The 18,477-nt window shown below is 42.8% G+C and overlaps 2 protein-coding genes across 4 annotated transcripts; one reads left to right on the top strand and one right to left on the bottom strand.

Moving 5' to 3' along the window:
* The first annotated feature begins 5,166 nt into the window (after positions 1-5,166).
* Positions 5,167-8,488, top strand: zgc:153044 (uncharacterized protein LOC751678 homolog). Of its 2 annotated transcripts, XM_039002324.1 has the most exons (3): positions 5,186-5,634; positions 7,116-7,161; positions 7,696-8,488. In XM_039002324.1, exon 3 carries the CDS (start codon positions 7,775-7,777, stop codon positions 8,315-8,317), a length of 543 nt encoding a protein of 180 aa, XP_038858252.1. In that variant the 5' UTR covers positions 5,186-5,634; positions 7,116-7,161; positions 7,696-7,774; the 3' UTR covers positions 8,318-8,488. The 2 variants fall into 2 exon arrangements, with proteins under 2 accessions (XP_038858242.1, XP_038858252.1); XM_039002314.1 differs by lacking the exon at positions 7,116-7,161 and having other exon boundaries at positions 5,167-5,215; positions 7,696-8,430.
* A 696-nt stretch (positions 8,489-9,184) lies between these two features.
* tgoln2 (trans-golgi network protein 2) lies at positions 9,185-18,366 on the bottom strand. 2 transcript variants are annotated; one of them, XM_038964879.1, is made up of 4 exons: positions 18,178-18,366; positions 12,255-12,763; positions 11,135-11,218; positions 9,185-10,947 (listed from the first exon to the last, which is right to left on the bottom strand). In XM_038964879.1, exons 1-4 carry the CDS (start codon positions 18,233-18,235, stop codon positions 10,945-10,947), a joined length of 654 nt encoding a protein of 217 aa, XP_038820807.1. In that variant the 5' UTR covers positions 18,236-18,366; the 3' UTR covers positions 9,185-10,944. The 2 variants fall into 2 exon arrangements, with proteins under 2 accessions (XP_038820807.1, XP_038820882.1); XM_038964954.1 differs by having other exon boundaries at positions 9,185-10,944.
* Between the last annotated feature and the right edge of the window lie 111 nt (positions 18,367-18,477).

The following is an 18,477-nucleotide window of genomic DNA, read 5'->3' as shown; positions in this document are numbered from 1 at the left end:
TTAATATACAGTTGAATTCGGAAGGTTACATTCACCTTAGCCAAATACATTTAAACTCAGTTTTTCACAATTGCTGACATTTAATCAGAGTAAAAATTCCCTGTCTTAGGTCAGTTAGGATCAACACAGAAGTTTACATGCACTCAATTAGTATTTGGTAGCATTGCCTTTAAATTGTTCAACTTGGGTCAAACGTTTAAGGTAGCCTTTCACAAGCTTCCCACAATAAGTTGGGTGAATTTTGGCCCATTCCTCCTTACAGAGCTGGTGTAACTGAGTCGGGTTTGTAGGCCTCCTTGCTCGCACACACTTTTTCAGTTCTGCCCACAGATTTTCTATAGGATTGAGGTCAGGGCTTTCTGATGGCCACTCCAATACCTTGACTTTGTTGTCCTTAAGCCATTTTGCTACAACTTTGGATGTATGCTTGGGGTCATTGTCCATTTGGAAGACCCATTTGCGACCAAGCTTAAACTTTCTGACTGATGTCTTGAGATGTTGCTTCAATATATCCACATAATTTTCCATCCACATACTTTTCCTTCCTCATGATGCCATCTTTTTTGTGAAGTGCACCAGTCCCTTCTGCAGCATATCACCCCCACAACATGATGCTGCCACCCACGTGCTTCACGGTTTGGATGGCGTTCTTCGGCTTGCAAGCCTCACCATTTTTCCTCCAAACATAACGATGATCATTATGGCCAAATAGTTCAATTTTTGTTTCATCAGACCAGAGGACACTTCTCCAAAAAGTACAATCTTTGTCCCCATGTGCAGTTGCAAACCATAGTCTGGCTTTTTTATGGCGGTTTTGGAGCAGTGGCTTCTTCCTTGCTGAGCGGCCTTTCAGGTTATGTTGATATAGAACTTGTTTTACTGTGGATATAGATACTTTTGTACCTGTTTCCTCCAGCATCTTCACAGTGTCCTTTGCTGTTGTTCTGGAATTGATTTGCACTTTTTGCACCAAAGTGCGTTCATATCTAGGAGACACAACGCGTCTCCTTACTGAGCAGTATGACAGCTGCGTGGTCCCATGATGTTTATACTTGCGTACTATTGTTTGTACAGATTAACGTGGTACCTTCAGGCGTTTGGAAATTGCTCCCAAGGATGAACCAGACTTATGGAGGTCTACAATTTTTTTTCTGAGGTCTTGGCTGATTTCTTTTGATTTTCCCATGATGTCAAGCAAAGAGGCACTGAGTTTGAAGGTAGGCCTTGAAATACATCCACAGGTACGCCTCCAATTGACTCAAATTATGTCACTTAGCCTATCAGAAGCTTCTAAAGCCACGACATCATTTTCTGGAATTTTCGAAGCTGTTTAAAGGCACAGTCAACTTAGTGTATGTAAACTTCTGACCCACTGGAATTGTGATACAGTGAATAATAAGTGAAATAATCTGTCTGTAAACAATTGTTGGAAAAATGACTTGTGTCATGCACAAAGTAGATGTCCTAATCGACTTGCCAAAACTATAGTTTATTAACAAGTAATTTGTGGAGTGGTTGAAAAACAAGTTTTAATGACTCCAACCTAAGTGTATGTAAACTTCCGACTTCAACTGTATAAACACACTAAACTAATCCCTTACATATACCCCCTCTCTCAGCACGAGGAGATACTGTACAGCACAACCTCAATGTAGCACTGTTCTTTGTGTGAGTATAAGGCCCTTGAACCAGTGTGTAACGAGATGTCTCATTGCTCAAACGCCTAACAAAGCCTCAGTCATATCTAGAGAACAGAGAAAACAGTCTACCTCAGTATAGGTTACCAGTTGGTCTCTTTAACAAGGTCATTTAGCAAATAATTGTGCCTTCTTAGTCAATGACTTCAATGGAAATCTACATTAGCTTGATAAATAGTGTTACCTGTTTAAAAACAGCTTTGTTGACAGCCTTGTCAGTCAGGACATGTCGTTGACTCGTCTAAATAGGCTCTGAGGGCTGGTACCATCCCAGCATCTTCCTCAGGATATATCTGGAGATAAACACAGAGCAGAGAGCAGCAGAAAGTGGAACGCAACCCCCTGGAACACCTGTCCCCAAAACCCTACCAAGGACGTGCTGGACCATTGGCCTTGACTACTACCAATAGATACTATGAACTGCAGTAGGCCAGGGTTACTAAATTAATCTGCAAAATCACCAAGAATCATAGGCGTTGAGGAACAGTATCTAATGGACCTGAATAACCTTTTTTTTCTAACTTATTTGAATTTTTTTACTTTGAACTAACCTAATTTAAATGAATAACTTGTTACGACAGCTCCCCTAATACCAACAATAGTCATTGAAAAATATCACGGAATGGAGCACACAAGACAGAATTACCATCAATAACGGCTGTTAAACCTCTGCCTTTACAAGAACCCCCTCCACAGTATGAGGATATACTGGACACATACCCATTTGTCTCTCCCTACTCCTGTATTCACCAGTCAGTCAGGGACACCAGGGAACCCCAGTCATCATGGGGTCTTGCATTCCGACAGCTGGGCTGTGGGTTTGGCCACTGTATACAGAGGGCATCCATTAGCCAACAGCACTATGTAAACAGCAGCAGTGGAGGTGGACAGGGGGATATAAGAACTGTTTGTAATAAAACTAGATTGATCCACACTACCCCTGCGTCATCACATGCTGATGCCATAGAGGGGCTGCGAGCATGAATGTCTGCCCCAAAAAAAATACATGTTGATTATTCCTATCCTATGATTACATTTTTAAACTCCATAATGGAACAGCAGATTGCCAAAACGGACAAGGCATAGGATGCTGTGGTGGCTCACTCACACTCACTGCGCTGTTGCTGCATTCAAATGTCTCAATTATTAATGTAGGGTTAGACTAGTTGGTCCTGCGGAGCTTTGTGTGTGCGTGTCTGCTTGTATTAGGCGTTTGCCTTTAAACTTCACTGAAATGGGTGTTGAAAGGGTATTTAGCTCTTATAAAACTGTCGTACTACACGAGCGCATCATAAAACGTAATTTCAAAATGAACCTCGCAATGACGATTTGTCAAACCCAGCTTGAATGATTAAACACCATACATTATGATTGTTTTAATCATCTTATTTATACCCTATGTTCTCCTGCGCATGATGTAAATGGGACAACAATTGTATGTCTGAGGCTACGGTCTTGGAAGCTAATCACATATTAAAATGTAGAATGAAATGTCATGTTATTAAACGAATATCAGAAAATCGGTCAGTGGTCTCCTACCTTTTGCAATGATGTAAGTTTGACCACCGGTCCACAATGCACCAGTCTCGCAGCATCTGTGTCAGTCAGTAAGGCTGCGATGAAGCGCTCGAGCTGTCCGATCCCCTTCGGATAGGATGAGAGATGTGCAAAATTATCAATCATATAGTGTAGATATTCTAAATTAAAAGCGAATCCTTACCAATGGTTTTGTGATGCGCAGTGCACAAAAACATATTCCAACTTACCCATGCATCGATCTCCTCTAAAATGAGGACGTGCTGTGGAGTGCGTCACGTTGCTTGAGCAGAGGTCTGGTAAATGGCGAGCAGCTGCCTCTGATGGGCGGTTAAAAGAGAGTAAATAAAAAGACAGAAGCCTGGACAAAGGAGTGTTTGGATGGCATGAGATTAACCAGTATGCAGATGTCTGTATTTTATATGCAAGCGCATGTAGGCTACGGACTCCAGCTGCCATAAATATACGTCCTATTGTTACTACAAACTCGTGACAGAATGCCCGTAGGTCTCCTCCACCATCTGCGTCCCCTCTGTAATCGAAACGTGTCTGTATGCGTTGTCCCAACCTTTGCAAATGGGCTACAACAACAGCATCTCTGCGGTGAGCTAGAATAGAATAGAATGAAGCATACTGTAAATACGGGGCCTATCCTATACCACAATGTAAACCCAGTGTCCAGTTAGGTAAAAGAAAAACTGAAATTATCACATTAATAGCCTTGCCTGCACAGCGCCATGGAGAAATTAAATGTAAGCACACTCCTGTCTGTGACCCCTTATAACCTAATCTAAATAAGAGCTTAATCTCATACAGAAAGCAATTATATGCACATATATACACACACACACACACACAAACAGTACCAGTCAAAAGTTTGGACACATCTACTAATTCCAGGGTTTTTCTTTATTTTTTACTATTTTCTACATTGTAGAATAATAGTGAAGACATCAACATTATGAAATAACACATATGGAATCATGTAGTAACCAAAAAAAGGTGTTTTGGAAGAATCTGAAGAATCTTATATTTGACATTCTTCAAAGTTGCCTTGATGACAGCTTTGCACACTCTTGGCATTCTCTCAACCAGCTTCATGAGGTAGTCACCTGGAATGCATTTAAATTAACAGGTGTGCCTTGTTAAAAGTTAATTTGTGGAATTTCTTTCCTTCTTAATGTGTTTGAGCCAGTCAGTTGTGTTATGACAAGGTAGGGGTGGTATACAGAAGTTACCCCTATTTGGTAAAACCAAGTCCATATTATGGTAAGAACAGTTCAAATAAGCAAAGAGAAATAACGGTCCATCATTACTTTAAGACATGAAGGTCAGTCAATACGGAAAATTTCAAGAACTTTGCAAGTTTCTTCAAGTGCAGTCGCAAAAACCACCAAGCACTATGATGAAACTCTCTCATGAGGACCGCCACAGGAAAGGAAGACCCAGAGTTACCTCTGTTGCAGAGGATAAATTCAAGTCAAAAAGGCAAAGGGTGGCTACTTAACACTTTTTTGGTTACTACATGATTCCATATGTGTTATTTCATAGTTGTGATGTTTTCACTATTATTCTACAATGAAGAAAATAGTAAAAAGAAAGAAAAACCCTTGAATGAGTGGGTGTGACCAAACTTTTGACTGGTACTGTATATACATATACACACATATCAACTGTTGCTACCAGACTTAACTATTGCTAATACTGTACAATTTAAACACTTGCCCCCCAATCCCCCCTTCCATGATACATGTGTAAATATTATACTATAAATTGGACCTTCCTGTATTATACTTATGCTAAAATGTCTACATGATCTACTTCATTCATCACACACAACACTTTGTAATTTGGGTGAACTATCCCTTTAAAAGAAACGCGTTGTAAGATGTGGTCACTTCGGGATTCCGTAGCTGATGAAAATAAACAGACATCACTTTGCTTCTTCCTGAAAAGAATGTGAGCCCGCGCACTGAATTGAGGTGGGTTGTATTTATGTTTTCAATGTTTATAATTGGTAAAGGATATTTTGGCATATGTATTGAACTATTTTAATAAACAGAGCTATGATCAAGTTGCTGTTGATTAGCTGCTTCCTAGCAACTGGCTGGCTTTATTAGCTGCATGGAGATATTTTTTCCATCCCCCCGGCGGCTCCCCATTAAAGCTCGTTAAAGGGGCAACCGACGCCCTTGCAATTGAATGGAGCATGTTTTATGCAGAGGCGGTCGCCGGGGGACACGTGTGTGTATAGCGGGCTGCATACGTTCCAGTTGGACGCAGATGACAAACGACGTAAAAAGGAATCGCGCAGTCAGCCGGTCGGTTGGGGATAGAGATTCTGGCTACGTTCCAGGCAGTTAACTAAATATTTCAGACTCGTTGCACAAATTATTATGAGGTCAGTCATACATTTTCTTAGTATTTGGAATGCAAGGTCAGTGGATTTGTTTATTAGTGATTCTGCTCAGTCCAATCCCCTCGAACGTGGTGATAAAATAATCAGTTAAAGCTAATTTCCTGAAATTCTACACTTGCCATGTTAATGTTATCTGAGATGAGTTACTAAATCAATGGGGGTCCCAAGCCTGGTCGGTATTCGGCCATAATTTAATACTAATTACTCCATGGCATCATAATTATTAGTTTAGATAGATGGCTAGACTAATTTACCAATCTAAAAGATTGTTGAGTGACTGACATAAGACCATAACCACATGTCGAAATTGCACCTTGTGTAGTCTATTCTAACTAATAAGTTGAGACCCCGACTGAGTTCCTAAATCTTGTTTAAAAAGTCGCAACATATATACTTTAAGGCCGACTTCCACAGCTCTAGTACAAGATTAGCTCTAGTGCCCCAAAGCCTGTTTCAGCATGGGCAGTGCCATTGAAGACTTGTCAAAGTTGGTGGATAAATGTCTTACTCAGGCTGCTTACCATTGAAAAGAAAATACACTTGTCTGCTTAAGGCAGAGTTTTCCAACCCTCTCCTTTGGGCCCCCCTCCCATGATCTTTCACATTTTTGTTCAAACCCTAAACTGGCACACCTGATTCAATTAGCCAACTAATCATCAGGCCTTTGACTAATTGAGTCAGGTCTGCCAGTTTAGGCTTAAAGCACAAATGTGAAAGTCTGCGGGGGCCAGAGGAGAGGGTTGGGAAACCCTGGCTTAAGGCACCAATGCGATAGCAGCTGGGTCTGGTCTGCTTAGTTCAGGGGTGTCAAACTCATTCAACAGAGGGCCCAGTGTCTGCGGGTATATGTTTTCTCTTTCAATGAAGCCCTAGACAACCAGGTGAGGGGCGTTCCTTACTAATTAGTGACCTTAATTCATTAATCAAGTACAAGGGAGGAGCAAAAAAAACACAGACACTCAGCCCTCCGTGGAATGAGTTTGACACGTGCTGTATATGAACCAGAAAAAAAGTGAGTGAGATGTCTCTGGACTTGACTTTAACCATTTTGAAGTAGTCAACTGGATGGGACTTCCTATGGGTTAAGGAAGAATCACATAATTCCCTCCAGGTCATCAGGAGGGATCAGCCAATTAATTATACTCCTGAGTAAACGTTCCATAACTGAAGAGGGCAGTAAATCAGCAACCTTGTCTTTTATACCTGTTCAGACAACACACTTCAGGTGGCAGTAAACACCCTTGACTACTTTAAAAATGGAGAAAGCCCACAATGGTGCTGCCCATTTTAAGGCACAGCTGCAAAGAAAGGCCCCCTATGTGGTAGGCCTACCTGTGATGTTCAACACCTGGCACGTATTCATTACGCCGTTTTGTTGCAAAAACTTTCTTGAACGAAACGGTGAGAGATCTACATGAATTTGCAAGCTGCGTGACGAATGGCGCTTTGACTCCAATCTGCAGTTGCTCTCAGCTCAACGCTGGGATTGCTGTGGAGTAAGTTTGAGGGGTGAATGTAGCACATGGGGATGTCCACATGCACTGCCGAATAACTAGCTTTTTGCAAAGCACAACGGGTAAGACACTTCGGGCGAGCGGTCACGTGCTAACATGGCAGAGGTCCTGGTTTCAAGCCTCAGCGTGAGCCTAATCAGGAGAAGGCAGTACTTGCTAAGCAGGCAGCGTGATGTCCGCTACATATGGCCATGACACACTTATTTACTTCCCTTCAATCATTTGAAAGGAAATGACTGGTCTAAGAAATATAGTGGAAACTTCCCCTAACCCAGCCCATGGTTGCGTCCCAAATGACACCCTATTAGCTGCCTTTTATAGGTAGCTGCTTTTGACAGGAGCCTTATGGGCCTTGATCAAAGTAGTGCACTATATAGGGAGATTTGTGGAAGATGGAACCCATGTCTCCACCAAGCCAATGCTTTTAGATTTGTGTTAAGTAGTCTGCAGGTGCTTGGAATGCAGCCAGATTATTCTATCAATTCATGTGTTGTTGCCTAACAAGTGTCTTTCTCCCATCTATTTTAAGTGTCATCTTGTCTGCCAGTCAGCTATCCATGGTCCACACACAACTCTGCCTACGTACTTCCTTTGGTTAACCTGTTTCAATGCATCAGTCTGGTGAACAGAGACTTGCAGGTTTGTGTCAAGTTACCGAACACCTTTTCCTCAGCAACGGCAGAGCTGCAAATGATAAGGCTGTCATATCTCATTTCAACATCACCTGCATCATCAATGCCACACAAAACATCACAAACACTTCCACTGCAGAGGTGGAATATGTCCATATACCTGTTACAGACTCTCCATCTTCTCCTCTGAGCGACTTCTTTGACGAGGTAGCAGATAAAATCCAGCTCGTTGGGGAGCAGTGTGGACACACATTGGTTCACTGCAATGCAGGTGTGAGTCGCTCAGCTACGTTATGCTTGGTGTATCTAATGAAGTACCATGGAATTACACTTTTGGAGGCCCACAAAAAGGTCAAATCTTGTCGACCTATTATTAGACCAAACAGTGGATTCTGGAAGCAACTCATCCAGTATGAACGCAAGCTCCGTGGTTGTGCCACGGTCACAATGATCACGTCCCCCATGGGTGAAATACCTGACATTTATGAAGAGGAAACCAAAGATATGCTTCCTCTTTGACATGCACTGTTTGTTAAAATGATTGTCAACCCCATTGTAAAAATGCATTAATACTCTTGTTTTATATCCAGTATGTTGAGTTGGAAGTGGTCCTCTCAAATGTATTTGTAAACTTTGATTCAGAAATAAAAATTAGTTGTACAATGTCACTTTACGATTTACAACTAAACAAAAAAAGGTTTGTCTGTTTTGTAAAGGCTACAACTTCAAGTGTCATCCAGGGTAAGAATTGTTCACATGTAGAAAGGTTTTATAAATACATTCAAATGACAATGAATATTGTTCAATACATTTTATTCATTTCAACTCCCACCAAAAAAGAAAAACATTTGCATTGTTGTGTGACAGTGACAAAACCACAGCAAGTATAGTATAAAATGTCATTTCTAATCTAATTTAGCTTAAATTGGTCCAGCATACAAAAAGGATCTGTGCAAAATGACTACTTCCATTTGCCATATACTCAACTGACTATTGAAAAGCACATTGTACAGAAAGATCTCTATGAAACAAGGCCCTGGGTAGAAATATAGTGATCATTTAGGATGCAGACACATGAAAAATATACACTGGCTCAGTCTTAAAAATATTATCTGATATTCTTCAATCTTCTACATTCCTTGGAATGTTAATCAATACTCTTAATTTTGTCAAAACGTCTATCCTACCTAAAGCCCTCAAATGACAGCTTTGTTGAGACCATGAAAAGTTTGGGACAGATCAGCTATTTTGGGGTCCCGAGTGGCGCAGCGGTCTAAGGCACTGTATCTCAGTGCATGAGGCATCACCACAGTCCCTGGTTCGAATCCAGGCTGAATCACATCTGGCCGTGATTGGGAGTCCCATAGTGCGGCGCACAATTGGCCCAGCGTCGTCCGGGTTTGGCCGGGGTAGGCAGTCATTGTAAATAAGAATTTGTTCTTAACTGACGTGCCTAGTTAAATAAAGGTCAAATTAAAAAATATATTGTCCCTCTTTAGAAAGAACATAAATACATAATGCCCCCCTTCACATGCTAGATAGCTCTAATCCTCGGGAGAGCCCTGCACGTGCATGAATTTTAGCACTAACCAAGCCCGCCACATTCAGGCACTACCCTGCCCCGGCCCAATTACTTCTGCCAAATTTAAAGGCCCAGCCCTGCCCGAAACCAGAAATAACTTCCTCACTTAGTAAATCCATTAGCTGCTCCTCTCTGTCCATCTCTCGCTCCCTGCGCGCAAGCAGCACGCTCTGCATGCACTATTCTCATGGCGGCTCATTATGTGTAACCATAGCAACGGCTCCGTTTGGGCTGCTCTGCTCAATGGCGAGACATGCGAGAAGTGTTAAAGCCGTTGATCCGGCATTGCCGTCAACCAATCATGTCAATGCAGAGCTATACAAAGCTATAGGGAGCCCTCCGCATTGATACAAAATCTGGGCGGCGATGCGGCCTCCGCAAGCCTCCAGAGGAGCCGCAGCTGCATCACACCCTCTGTACAGAGCCTCCGGAGGCCGCATGTAACAATGCTGGGAGCTCCGTACAGCTCCACATTGACATGATTGGTTGATGGTAGGTGGGGGCGGTACATCCCGTATAAATACAAACGCACTTCCTTGACAACAACTCTGCTCTGCTCCTCAAGAATTATGAATGCCCTGACTTCTGTAGAGACCGCATCGCAGTAAATGCTCTACGGCCAATTCAGATGCCAGATTAACCATACATCGGCTTTTAGCTACTTTTTGTCACTCTAAACTTCTACAAAACTCAAGGAACATTATTTGGGGGGGGGGGGGGGGGGGGGGCTAGGACAGTTTCGGAAACCCTGATCTAATCGAATGTTAGACAGTCAGAGAGCATCGAAAATTACCAAACTGATGGATATTGGAATATTTTTTTCAGATTCTGACAGCTAGGAAATATAACATTGTACGTGTGGCCCTCCAAACCTCGTGAAGATAATGCTTTTGACACCCCTGCTCTAATATATTTGGAATTTAGGCCTAGGTTAAGTTCAGTATCATTCATCCACATGCATTATCAGTCACACAATCACTTTCACTGTTTTTCACTTACTGACACTCCAACCAACACAATGCAACTAAAACGCCCCTTTCCTCTGCCATCTCAGAAGGGATCAAGCTAAAAAGAAAATACAACACTCCAAAACATACAAGAAGTACCTTTACATTCATCTGGCCAACATTGTGGTCATCATAGCAGGTGTCCAACTACTGTCCAATAGTACTTGCAAACACTAAGGGACCAGTTGGAATCCTCAAAATATAACTTCTTCTGTGACAAAAAAAATCATCCTGAGTCAGTACATCAAGTTATTATATCAGTCAGATGGACTGACTGAGAAAACAAAGGACACCCCAAAGTAGCACAATAACACAGGAGTGCAAACACAAGCATGCTTATCTTTCTCAGCAACAGTATCCTCTGCATAGTCATGCAATAAGCATCCAAAGACAAACATCTATTAAGTAATACCCATTTGTTAAAAAATCAAAAAAATCAATATTGATTAAACCAAGCAAGTCTTCTTTCACCAGGAATCAGTTTGGTGCCTTATTTCATCTTAACACCTATATCCACAGTTTTCTGGCATTGACTTCATGACAGTGATGCACCTTCACTACTGAAGAAGAAAATAAACGAAATTAGTGCCAGACAGGGAAACAACATACAATCTGCTTCTGAAACCCTGCAACACACATAGGGAGCGTCATATCTTTATTCAGAACCCTCCATGTATGGACAGAGCAATAAATAAAACAATAAAAAGGGATTGAATTGACTATGGAATCCATATTTTTCATACTTACATTCTGTTCCAGCTTGGTGTACTCTGCGCCTTTGGGCCGACGTCCCGATCTCGACCTCTTTCCCTCGACGCAATAGGCAATGATCTGACAAAAACAGAAAATAATAGGCCTGTGTCACAACTTGTTTAATTGACTGTTCTCTTACATGTTTTTAGCTAACACAATCATATCACTAGTGTCTTGGATGTGCTTGTTCTGGAGGTATCTTTTTATGGACTAATTCATATACTGAAGAAAAATATAAAAACGCAACAATTTCCAAGATTTGACTGAGTTACAGTTCATGTAAGGAAATCAGTAAATTGAAATACATGAATTAGGCCCTAATCTATGGATTTCACATGACTGGGCAGGGGAGCAGCCATTGGCCCACTCACTCGGGAGTCAGGCCCAGCCACTGGGAAGCCAGGCCCAGCCAATCAGAATGAGTTTTTCCCCACAAAAGGGCATTATTACAGACAGAAATACTTCTCAGTTTTATCAGCTGCAGGTGGCTGGTCTCAGATAATCCTGCAGGTGAGGGAGCCGGATGCGGAGGTCCTGGGCTGGGGTGGTTACACATGGTCTGTGGTTGTGAGGCTGATTGGACGTATGGCGGCTTATGGTAGAGAAATAAACATTCAATTCTCTGGCAACAGCTCTGGTGGACATTCCTGCAGTCAGCATGCCAATTGCGAGCTCCCTCAAAATTCAGACATCTGTGGCATTGTGTTGTGTGACAACACTGCACATTTTAGTGGCCTTTTATTGTCCCCCGCACAAGGTGCACCTGTGTAATTATCCTGCTGTTTAATAAGCTTCTTGATATGCCACACCTGTCAGGTGGATGGATTATCTTGGCAAAGGAGAAACGCTCACTAACTGGGATGTATACAAATTTGTGCACAACATTTGAGAGAAATGTGTTTTTTGTGCATATGGAACATTTCTTGGCTATTTTATTTCAGCTCATGAAACCAACACTTTACAGGTTGCGTTTATATTTTTGTTCAGTATAATAATGAATGTATTTTATATAGCGCTTTTCATTACATAGAGAATCTCAAAGACGCTCATTATGACCCAGATTATGACCAAGAATCAAAAGCTGTAATGTGTAAATCGATATTAGCCCAAGTACCTTCCGCTTGTTGTGGTAGCTAATGTAGAGCACTGCCACCAACACAGCTGTGCACACAAGATAAGCAAAGAAGTGACTGCTCTCTGCCTCATCACGTGTGCCGTGGGTTTCCTTTCCAGCCGGGTCTACTGGTGCCGTTTCCTTTCTAGCCGGGTCTACTGGTGCCGATGTCGTTTCCTTTTCAGGAGAGGCTCCTGGTGCTGATGCCGTTTCCTTTTCAGGAGAGGCTACTGGTGCCAGTGTCGTTTCCTTTTCAGGAGAGACTCCTGGTGCTGATGCCGTTTCCTTTTCAGGAGAGACTACTGGTGCTGATGCCGTTTCCTTTTCAGGAGAGACTACTGGTGCCAGTGTCGTTTCCTTTTCCTTTCCAGTAGATACTCCCGCTCCTGGTTTATTTCCAATAGATACTCCTGGTGCTGACATGTCCTTTGCAGAAATGATCTGTGCCTGCATATTGCTTACTGGTGGAGAATTTGGTAACAGATCCGTTGAGTCTCCTTGAAGAAGACCTATAGATTTAACAGATTAAACAAACATTTTGAAAAACATTTGCTGGACTGCCTAGTGAAAACTAAACTGACCGCAGCACTTATTTATAGTAAGACCTGGAGCGCACCCCACACCCGAATACATATGAGGAAGAAATCTGCAGCAGAGTACAGAGTGTTTAAACCAAAATGTGAATTAAAAAACTAATGTGGCACTGGCAGTATAGTGTCTGATTTAGCTGGCTCCCTCCATTCAACAATTATTTGATCAGATTAAATAGCCAGTTCAGTATAACATTAGGACACTAGCAAATCTAGCTTTCAAAAACCCTTCTCCACAGGGTTTTCAGCAGTTAGCATTGCACACGGTTGCCTGCGTGTGAAGTACAATTCAGACGCTGTGTTTTAACGTTTAGAAACGTAAAAAATCGCGTCACTAGACCCATGTTTGTTCCCGGATTGTATCACAACCGGATGTGATCGGAGTCCCATAGGTCGGCGCACAATTGGCCCAGGGTCATCTGGGTTAGGGGAGGGCTTTACCTGGCTCACCGCGCTCTAGCAACTCCTTGTGGCAGGCCGGGCGCCTGTAGGCTGACATTGGTCGTCAGTTGAACAGTGTTTCCTCCGACACATTGGTGTGGCTGGCTTCCGGGTTAAGCTGGCGGGTGTTAAGAAGCGTGGCTTGGCGTGTTTCGGAGGACGCATGGCTCGATCTTCGCCTCCCAAGCCCGTTGGGGATTTGCAGTGATAAGACAAGATCGAAATTGGGGCAAAAAAGGGGGTAAAATACAAAAAATATATGTCTAATACAAAAATATATATAAAATAATGTAGTAATTTTAGCTTTTTCAAAATTGTTGATATGAAAGATACATCCCTTAATGTTTCCAAAACCGTACCGCAAGCGATGCGTTTTAACGTTCAGAAGGAGCGTCTGGGCTGTTAACAAATTTACACCGGACAGAAGATAATACAGATGGGTTAGCTGACTTCACAAAAATGATGTGCGCTTCCATCGGGCAGAAGTCAGCGTGTTGTTGTTATTCTGGTTGGCCAGATTACTAGCAAGAATGACAAGAAACTGTCATGTGGGAAATCGTAAATTGCTCGTTTCAGCTCGTTATTGATATCATGTCTTGTTTTGACTGATTTCATGTCAAAGCTAATATGGCTAAAATTCGCTAGCTTGCTAACTAACAACTGTAACAATGTATTTTAGAGACATGTGCTCATTGTGCAAATGTATTTATGTTTTCAATAAACATTGGACAGGAAATAGAGCTTACATGTTGTCAACAATCTAACGGTGTGTTTGTAAATTCACTCTGTAGAGCCAGAGTGCGCTCTGGGCGTTTGTAAATTCAGAGTGTTGTCAGATTGTCCATTCTTAAATTCAGAGTGTTTCGCTTTAAGAGTGCACACTGGACGCTCTGGCCGAGGAGTAGGGTTGATCGAGGGTTCTAACCTCACAACAGCAGTCAAGCACCCAAGCTAACTGGTTAGTTGGCTACCTTGCTTGCTACCTACCTACTTCCAGACAAATGAGAGAACACCTCACTCTGGCCATTTTACTACCCATAGCAGATGTGGTTCATGTTATCTACAGCGTTGGTGACTAACTGTGCTGCTAACAACAATATAATTACTTTGTTTGCCAGTGTTTACTCATACCAGCCATATTCAACAGGTGTTGTAAACTCATCAGTTATTCTACACTCAAATCAAATCACTCTGGCACACTCAAGTAGGCTGGACACATGAAATGTTTAACAATGCTTTTTTCTAATAAAAAGTAGTTCATTGCATCCGCGATGGAGCCCAGTTTCATAATATTACCATATATCCCAGCTGCCTGCCGTAGTTTTGAAGTAATCACAGAAAAAAACAGGCCTTATTTAAGGGCATTTTTCACCCTGCCAGCTCCTATTAGTTCTATTGAGCACTGTGGCACCAACTCGCCTTCCGAACGTTCTAATCCAATTTTGTTGTACTATGTAACAATGGCAATCTAACAATCTAACCTAACAATTCCACAACTACTACCTAAAACACACAAGTGTAAAGGGATAAAGAATATGTACATAAAGATATATGAATCAGTGATGGTACAGAACGGCATAGGCAAGATGCAGTAGATGGTATAGAGTACAGTATATACATATGAGATGAGTAATGTAGGGTATGTAAACATAAAGTGGCATAGTTTAAAGTGGCTAGTGATACATGTATTACATAAAGATGGCAAGATGCAGTAGATGATATAGAGTACAGTATATACATATACATAGGAGATGAGTAATGTAGGGTATGTAAACATTATATTAAGTGGCATTGTTTAAAGTGGCTAGTGGTACATTTTTACATAATTTCCATCAATTCCCATTATTAAAGTGGCTGGAGTTGAGTCAGTATGTTGGCAGCGGCCACTAAATGTTAGTGGTGGCTGTTTAACAGTCTGATGGCCTTGAGATAGAAGCTGTTTTTCAGTCTCTCGGTCCCTGCTTTGATGCACCTGTACTGACCTCGCCTTCTGGATGATAGCGGGGTGAACAGGCAGTGGCTCGGGTGGTTGTTGTCCTTGATGATCTTTATGGCCTTCCTGTGACATCGGGTGGTGTAGGTGTCCTGGAGGGCAGGTAGTTTGCCCCCGGTGATGCGTTGTGCAGACCTCACTACCCTCTGGAGAGCCTTACGGTTGTGGGCGGAGCAGTTGCCGTACCAGGCGGTGATACAGCCCGACAGGATGCTCTCGATTGTGCATCTGTAGAAGTTTGTGAGTGCTTTTGGTGACAAGCCGAATTTCTTCAGCCTCCTGGAGGTTGAAGAGGCGCTGCTGTGCCTTCTTCACAACGCTGTCTGTGTGGGTGGACCAATTCAGTTTGTCCGTGATGTGTACACCGAGGAACTTAAAACTTTCCACCTTCTCCACTACTGTCCCGTCGATGTGGATAGGGGGGTGCTCCCTCTGCTGTTTCCTGAAGTCCACAATCATCTCCTTTGTTTTGTTGACGTTGAGTGTGACGTTATTTTCCTGACACCACACTCCGAGGGCCCTCACCTCCTCCCTGTAGGCCGTCTCGCCATTGTTGGTAATCAAGCCTACCACTGTAGTGTCGTCCGCAAACTTGATGATTGAGTTGGAGGCGTGCATGGCCACGCAGTCGTGGGTGAACAGGGAGTACAGGAGAGGGCTCAGAACGCACCCTTGTGGGGCCCCGGTGTTGAGGATCAGCGGGGTGGAGATGTTGTTACCTACCCTCACCACCTGGGGGCGGCCCGTCAGGAAGTCCAGGACCCAGTTGCACAGGGCGGGGTCGAGACCGAGGGTCTCGAGCTTGATGACGAGTTTGGAGGGTACTATGGTGTTAAATGCTGAGCTGTAGTCGATGAACAGCATTCTCACATAGGTATTCCTCTTGTCCAGATGGGTTAGGGCAGTGTGCAGTGTGGTTGCGATTGCGTCGTCTGTGGACCTATTGGGTCGGTAAGCAAATTGGAGTGGGTCTAGGGTGTCAGGTAGGGTGGAGGTGATATGGTCCTTGACTAGTCTCTCAAAGCACTTCATGATGACGGAAGTGAGTGCTACGGGGCGGTAGTCGTTTAGCTCAGTTACCTTAGCTTTCTTGGGAACAGGAACAATGGTGGCCCTCTTGAAGCATGTGGGAACAGCAGACTGGGATAAGGATTGATTGAATATGTCCTTAAACACACCAGCCAGCTGGTCTGCGCATGCTCTGAGGACGCGGCTGGGAATGCCGTCTGGGCCTGCAGCCTTGCGAGGGTTAACACGTTTAAATGTTTTACTCACCTCGGCTGCAGTGAAGGAGAGCCCGCAGGTTTTGGTAGCGGGCCGTGTCAGTGGCACTGTATTGTCCAGCTTAGCCAACGTTCTAAAGCCGTTTTTCAGCCTTGGGTGAATTTTGACTCGTTCTATTGTCCAGCCTAACTCAAGCTTCATGTCCAGCAGATGTGTTCGACTTTTTGCGTTCCTGCGGAAGTCACGTCTCATTCACCCCAACAGCGTTTTTGCATTTTAGTACACCAGAAGTACATTCATTTTCAATGAAACGTTACGTTTGCCTTGCGTTGCAGAAGCAGCTGCAGTTGTTCCATGTGGTGCATACGTTGGATTTATCAAACGGCTTGACAGAATTGGTAGAAGGTAAATGTTGAACTTTTGTTGCACACATATCCAGATGATGCTGTGTACCATTTTGCGTAATGATGCTGTCGATGTGATCAAGGCGTCATTCATTGTCAATGGAGCAGTCTGCAACGCTACGTTTGGGATGCCGCACTAGGGTGTGGTGTATTCCGTGTACCGCATGCATTCAATATTTTCAACTTGTGCGCTGCATGACTTTGCGGTGGTACAAACGCAAGATCATAAAAGTTCCCATGGTGGGGATGACACCATACAGAGGCCAAATTATGACTATTGTGTAGTTGGAGAAGAGACCGGCTGAACGACTGGAAAGTTGTCTCAGGTAAGAATGACAGACAATTCATCATTACTACACTTGGGTAGTGCGCCCTGTTGGCTAGTTTTCAGGAAACCAGCAAACAGAATGGTGTGCAAAATTAATTACGCACAGAACTGTCCTGTGCACAATTTAGCCTGCCATCATGCAGGACAAGCTAGTGATTTGAAATCAGTACTCTATATGTGAACAACCAGTTCAATTTATTGATGTCTCTAGTGATGTGTGACAGAAGAATAGAAACAAACTAGATGAATTGTTGCAATGCACCCTTCTGTTTACCAGCCTGTTGGTAGCTCTGCCAGCCTAAAAAAAACTGTAGGTGAATAGGATAATATCTTTAATCTGTTCTAATTATTAGCTTTGGTCGAACAGGGCGAAAATGATTTCATCCATGCTTCAAACCGCTCTGAAGCCTTGTGAAGCAAGTTCAAACATCTGGCAAAAACATACAGCAAAACGCATGTGCCTCTGGTGGGCATACGGCATCAGACGAGAGTGCTCTGAAATCGGAGTAGATAGCCAGAGTCAATTTAAGAACGTACCCTAAACTAACTCAGTCTGTTTGGCCCCAACCCGTGTTTTGTCAAAAGGCGCTAAAAAGTAGTTAGTTTTGCTATAACCCATTCATAGACGCTATGTAACGCAATTGGCCCACGTCATTGGGGTAACTAGCTAACGTTAGCTAGCTGTGTCATGTTCCAATATCTCTCAGATCAAATCGATTATCTAACGTATAGCCAGTCTCGGTACACACATAAAAACACACATAAAAACAAAGATTGGCTGTTCAAAGTTATTGTAACAGTACAATAAAGGTAAACATTTGTTTAAGTAACGTTATATAGGAGGTGAGGTATGGCATGCACCTGGTCTAGGCAATTTAAGATTAGCAGATTGAGCGCTAAATTAGCTAGCTAGCTTTTTATAATATTTTACAAAAACTCTCACCTCTGACACCACCAGACAAATAAACCAGCACGATAAACAACATAAATATTGTTCTCATTGTAGCTTTGAGGCAACACAAACCTAGTCAGATATAAGAAATTACTACGGAAAGAGTTCCCAATAATGCTTTGCTCAAAGGTGATGACTCAAATCCTGATATAAACACTTCCTTCCTCCTTCTACTGTTCATGTCTGCCAAAACCAAGAGTGTAATCCGGTGTAATCATTAGTCCAAACAGTTCCGTTTTGCGAGTAAAACGACAGTTTCTATTGGACAAATTCAGCTAGATCCCGCCCCGT

This window comes from Salvelinus namaycush, chromosome 1 (assembly GCF_016432855.1).
Source record: "Salvelinus namaycush isolate Seneca chromosome 1, SaNama_1.0, whole genome shotgun sequence".
Classification (NCBI taxonomy): Eukaryota; Metazoa; Chordata; class Actinopteri; order Salmoniformes; family Salmonidae; genus Salvelinus; species Salvelinus namaycush.
The sequence above is the reverse complement of the archived record's forward strand: the minus strand, read 5'-3'. Positions and strand labels throughout refer to the sequence as shown.

Coding starts and splice junctions, on each gene's coding strand:
- zgc:153044 (XM_039002324.1), top strand. CDS start 7,775: ATGCATCAGTCTGGTGAACAGAGACTTGCAGGTTTGTGTCAAGTTACC.
- tgoln2 (XM_038964879.1), bottom strand. CDS start 18,235: ATGAGAACAATATTTATGTTGTTTATCGTGCTGGTTTATTTGTCTGGT. Junction 12,764..18,177: donor TTTGTCTGGTGGTGTCAGAG/GTGAGAGTTTTT, acceptor TTAAATCTATAG/GTCTTCTTCAAGGAGACTCA. Junction 11,219..12,254: donor GCTACCACAACAAGCGGAAG/GTACTTGGGCTA, acceptor TGTTTTTGTCAG/ATCATTGCCTATTGCGTCGA.